Below are 5,545 nucleotides of genomic sequence, written 5' to 3'. Positions count from 1 at the left end.
CAGCGCCCTATTATAGCACCAAAGTAAATTACACCGGTGGTGTGGTCCCAGGTAAGTCTGACACCGTTGCGCCTGTAGTCGCACTCAAATATTGCCATTTGGGGGCTCCGTTGGAAGTCTCCACATGGCCTGTCTGTGGGGCAGGGATGAGATCGTTGTTAAAGTCTTACCCTGGGGATGGGAAGCCTGTTATCACTGAACGGTCAAGTTACATGTACCAGTCATTTTGGTCTCATGCTGGTTATCTACTTTTGCGGGGCGGGGGGGCGATAATCGGTCTTTTTTCGGAAATCATAATGTCCTTTCTTCTGATAATATGCCGTCAAAAAACTGTCGTCATAAAAAAAGGATATCATAAGCTATTTCGACTCATAGAGCCTACTTATCTGTTCAAGTTGTCGCCATTTATACGGTCATGGTAAACTGACCCCTGACCGACGAAGGCTGAGATCCGATGTGATTATGAATGCACGTGTGTAGTTATCAAACCATTGTATACATGGAACCCCATTCGCGGTAAATCGTGCCAGCTTTCTGAAAGGGGGATAACTATGTTAGCTAGACGGAAAATAGTTTGACCGCGGAGTTAGGCCACCACAGTCCTAGGGTTTCATTTTCTCGAAGGGGAATGCTAATCTTAGAACGAACTGACTACCATTCACTTTTGCCGAAATCCCCGTAGTAAGTCCTCAGGCGGGGGTTGGGTATTGTTTCCGTTCTAAATCAGTTTAGGTCTGTAGACGAAAATGCGATAACAAAATAGAGTAAATTAACGACGAATGGGCACACACACACACGCACACACACACGAGCGCGCGCGTGCAGACATGCACACCTACACAAACACTAGTCTCTAGCGCCTTGGCGAAAGTTGTTGTTTTGGGGTTGGTGTATGTGGGAGGGTCGTCGATTTGCCACTAGCTATAGAATATCATAATATTGTGTACTCTTACCTTTTATCTGCAATTTGTGCACAGCCATTTCACCAGTCGGAATTACCTCAGCCCTACTCAGGACTGCTTCTCTACCTCGAATTCAAGCGCCTTACCCTGGACTTCTACTCTGACTGGAAATAAAATGACCTTGCCCAACACTGGCTTCCTGGTTGGAATGCCAGTGGTCCCGCCCAACATTGCCCCTCTCGCTGGAATTCCATCAATCTGTACATGTGGCGGACTGTACCAGTTATTTTAGGCTGAATGCCTCCAGCCCCAAAGGGAGTCTGCATGACGCACTTTCTACCAGCGACTGAAATTACAGCGGCCCTGCCCAACACTGGGTCCCTGACTGGAATTCAAAACATTACTATAGACCAGCATTACTGTGGACACATTCCTGTACAACTCTTAGAATTCTTGCAGACTGCACACAATACTATACCAGTAAGCTCGCCTCTGAGGCGTCACCAAAAAGTCATATACCAACAATAAGATCATTTATTAACAACCCCCCCTCTTTCTAAAATGATGGGTAAAAATACCTACCCCGGCATTTAGGCTCTTGTCCCAGCCAGGTTGCGGAGTGTCCGTGGCAGTAGTAGTACCCTCCAGCGTCAGGCTCCAGAAGCGGAGCCCCTGTCGGAACTAACGGAGGCGAGCACTGGACCTCACAGCGGCCCCTCAGTCCGCCATACACACGTAGAGGTGGGTCGAACCTGTGGTCCCGGTAGTACAAAGGACTGTAGTAGGTGTAGTCACAGATAACTGTTCCGTTTTCGGGGTCTTTCCACTCGAACTTCCCACATGGTTTTTCTGTGGAGGAAATAATCACACCTTTTCAAAAACGACTTATTTGGGGCCTTTGGGCCATTTTGACCAGACATGTATACTTTTGGCTCCTACGTCCTTTTACTAAAACCAAATCACATAAAATATGGTATGAAGATGTGTAGGACACGTTCCCACAGCACGTCAATTTCATTTTTGGTTTGTAATTTAAAAAAAAAATTGTTAAATTTTAGAATTTGTTGCCATTTTAGACGAAAAATGTACTGTTATAGCCTTTTTGTAAAAACCAAATGGCTTTAAGTATGACATTAGGGTGCTTACGGTTCCCACAGAACACCATTCATACGTGTGGTGTACATCACTTAATAGTCGTTGAATTTGCTAGTTTGTGCCATTTGTGACCAAAATTGTATATTTAGGGTTTCTGTGTCATGAATTAGGGCTATTATCTAGAATTTGGTATTGGGGTAGTTTCTCAAATGGAAAGAAAATGGGTCACATAGAACAGCCATTATGCATGGATAGTGGTGTTCCGTTAGAATAAATTCTTGTATTGGGGTTGGGTATTTTCTCGAAAATCTATTTTAGAGTGGAATTATGTTTTGGGATTAGTCAATTTCTGTAAAAGGTTGATATGTAACTATGCATTTTTGCATTGGAACGGAGATGGATTGAAATATGCCGCTATTTGCTAACGAGCCAATGTTGGCATTTCTAGTTTATTTTGTTTCCTTTCTCCGTACACACATATCGCTTGCTTCAGGCGTGATTACATTCATGTACACTAGACAATCAAGCTAATTCAACATAAAATTGAATCGACAAATTTGTACTTGAAAGAAAGATCATCATAAAGCATGGAAGACACCCCATCACGTAATGTAGATAAAGACAAACGTCACTTTGTTATGGATTGTTCACTATATGATAGACGCACAAAACAGTTAACATTTCTGTGTCCTTGCTCTGAAGAATTTAATTCTTTCCGTTTGATTTACATTCTAGGAGGAGATAACCCTTACTGTTTAGAAATAGTTAGGCATGTCAAAATGTTTAGAATTTAGAACAAATAGTAGATGATACGGTGGACTCAATATGTCTACTGAATCGGATATACATTTAATTTAATATGTAATTCATTTGTCCAAAGTTTTCTGTTGATATATATGTATATATATATATTTATTTATGTTAATATATATATAATTATATAACAGTTATATAGAGTCTATATATATAGTTGAAGAAGACTTTTGCTGTAGTCGCTTTAGTTTTACTGTGTCAGTCAAGATGTCTCCATAATTAACGACTTACAGCGGGGAAACCACCATGACGGATATGTGAACCAATTGTTAAACTTATGAATCAGTGCCGAAACTACCCGCATGAAGCAACATATATCACTTATGTTCAGCTCCTTGCTCAAAACTCACCTTCGCACCATGGTTCAGTCCCTAGCCATGTCTTCGAGTCCACATGGCAGTAGTAGAAGTTGTGAGGCTCATCGATACCTATGGATTCCGAAGTTACCGGCGGTCCTATCACCGGTGTTCCATCAGAGCAGGTGACATTGCAGCGCCCGCTGAAAGGACCATGGTAATGTCTTTTTGCGATGTAGTCAACGAAGCCGTCGGACGAGTAGTAGCTGTAGTCACATTTCACGTCTACATACGTGATGTTCTGCCACGTGAAATCCCCACACGGCTTGTCTGTGGGGAGGAGATGAGGTTGTTTTTGAACTTATATCATCTGAAAATGACTGTGGCGGATTTGTGTCTTTTACAGTGTACTTACAAATGTATGGGTTAGGGGGAAAATTTCCAGATTCATATCTTCTGTTGGAGAAATCCAGGGAAGTATACCAATTCTCATGAGTAACATAGTTAGTGTTCGAGATGATTTCGTGTGATAAACCCTTTACTATTTTGTAAAAATGAATAAGTGCTTTTGACGTCTACTGGCAATCGCCACCCCCACCTTAGACAAGATGTTATTATTACTTGTTCCTCTCATTGTCCCAGTGCTCCTAGCTGCAGTGAGTGGGACAGATTCGATCTGTCCGCAATCTTTAACAGTCAGTTCACCCCGTACAACATCGGCGCACTTTAATAGTGGTCCTATCATGGTTTTGCAATGTTTGCAAAATTTCCAGAGTTTTACGTGGAGCAAATTGACATTCTCTTTAGTACATTTGATCGTTTCATTGCATTATTGTTAATGATTGAAACATGTAATGATGATTTTGACGTGAGATGTAAGCGTTTATTAAAGGATACTTGTCAGTTGAATACCTCATCTTTGAAATGCAATGGCGGATGGAGAATTTTGGTCCGTTTGCTTGTGAATGGTATTCGTCTAGTTTTAAGGGGGGTTGAAGGTTACAAGGCACTGGACTGACCACTCCTTTACTAGTCTAAATTCGTGATTTAGCCAATCAGCTGGGGTGAATATGGTCTTTAAAATACTGTACCCATCTGTGCATTTGTCCTTCCATAACAGTTTTGTCTCACTTTTTCCAGAAGTTCTGCTAAGATCCACCCCTTGTGCCCTTATCTCTTTATACCCAACACGTTCAGGCTTGTAGACGTTATCGCCTCTCTTATTCCCTGCCACTTCTCCTCAACCGGTTTCTCCTCAGTCTTAGCCTTAGGCTTGCAGTTAGCAAGTAGTAGTCTGAAGAGACCTAGACTCCCTGCTTGACTTCAACATATCGGAGGGATGGTCTACTTTTTCCCAATACATATATGATCAATTTGTTTTCTGTGGACCTGTCTGGTGAGATGCAAGTGGCTGTGTGCATCCTTTTGCATACTCCCACCTATGACTATATAGGTTACCTGTAGCACACCTGTGGCAAACCTCTCTCCGTTGTCATTTATTGTACCCAAACCGTCTTTCCCCATGATTGACTCGTAGCCTTGTGGTCACTCCTACTTTGGCATTTAAGCCCCCCAGGTAATGACAATGTTACCCTTGGCCTGTTCAGGATGACCGTGAACAGTCTATTGTGTACCTCGTATTCAGCATTATTTGTTGGAGCATACACGTGATAGCCCCATGCTGACCCGCCTCGTCTCTGTGCGGGAGCATGCCGTTATGATCCCCGTGCCTTGTGCAACATCCCCCTCCCCATCCTATGAGAGTTTTCTAGGATGTCTTTTAAAAGCCACCCCTTCTGTGTGATTGGCATAATTCTTCATGGCCTGAATATAGCAGTAGTTCTCCTGTGGTAAGTGTCACCTGTCCCGAGCCTATCCATGTTGACTCGCTGATTTCCAACACCTCAAGCTTGTAGCTTCTTATCTCTGTTGCTATCTGTGCTGTTTACTTGCCATGTACATGGTACAGTGTCCCCAGCATTGTAGTGGTCCTGGTCGATATGATGGTTCACTGTACGAAATTACCTAGAATATTGTTCAATACGTACAGGTTTTCTATGTATTTTTGGCGAATACATGTCAATGCAGGCGAATCCGTCAACGGATTCGTGACAAATCCGAACATCAGATCAGTCATCCGGAAAGCGAAGGACTGGGAGCTACAGCCTCAAGCCAGGCTGATGTAGCTGCCTTCAAACAAAAGTTCTTATCATTCATACAAAATAGATTCCACCAAAAAGGAAACCTTCAGCATACATAGCAGACTTGCACCTGGTTATTGTCATGCGGTTGCGCAACTTGCCTTGCTAAAAGGCAACGCTAATTACCTCCATGAAATGTCATGGAATGGAGGTTATATTTTCTTGTATGTGTCTCTGTCTGTGTACAAGATTACTCAAGAACGGCTGGATGAATTGGTTTCATACTTGTTGTGCTGGT

General features: G+C 42.7%; 1 protein-coding gene across 1 annotated transcript in view; it reads right to left on the bottom strand.

The window, feature by feature from the left end:
• Positions 1-4,630, bottom strand: part of LOC118408698 — a 4,929-nt gene extending 299 nt beyond the window's left edge. Inside the window, exons 1-4 of the mRNA XM_035809553.1 lie at positions 4,576-4,630; positions 3,161-3,436; positions 1,485-1,751; positions 5-133 (exon numbers count right to left, since the gene is read on the bottom strand). Of these exons, the coding sequence (XP_035665446.1) occupies positions 5-133; positions 1,485-1,751; positions 3,161-3,436; positions 4,576-4,630 (727 nt within the window). The remainder of the gene's footprint in view (positions 1-4; positions 134-1,484; positions 1,752-3,160; positions 3,437-4,575) is intronic.
• Between the last annotated feature and the right edge of the window lie 915 nt (positions 4,631-5,545).

The sequence above is a fragment of the Branchiostoma floridae genome, unplaced genomic scaffold (assembly GCF_000003815.2).
Source record: "Branchiostoma floridae strain S238N-H82 unplaced genomic scaffold, Bfl_VNyyK Sc7u5tJ_355, whole genome shotgun sequence".
Lineage (NCBI taxonomy): Eukaryota > Metazoa > Chordata > Leptocardii > Amphioxiformes > Branchiostomatidae > Branchiostoma > Branchiostoma floridae.
The sequence above is the reverse complement of the archived record's forward strand: the minus strand, read 5'-3'. Positions and strand labels throughout refer to the sequence as shown.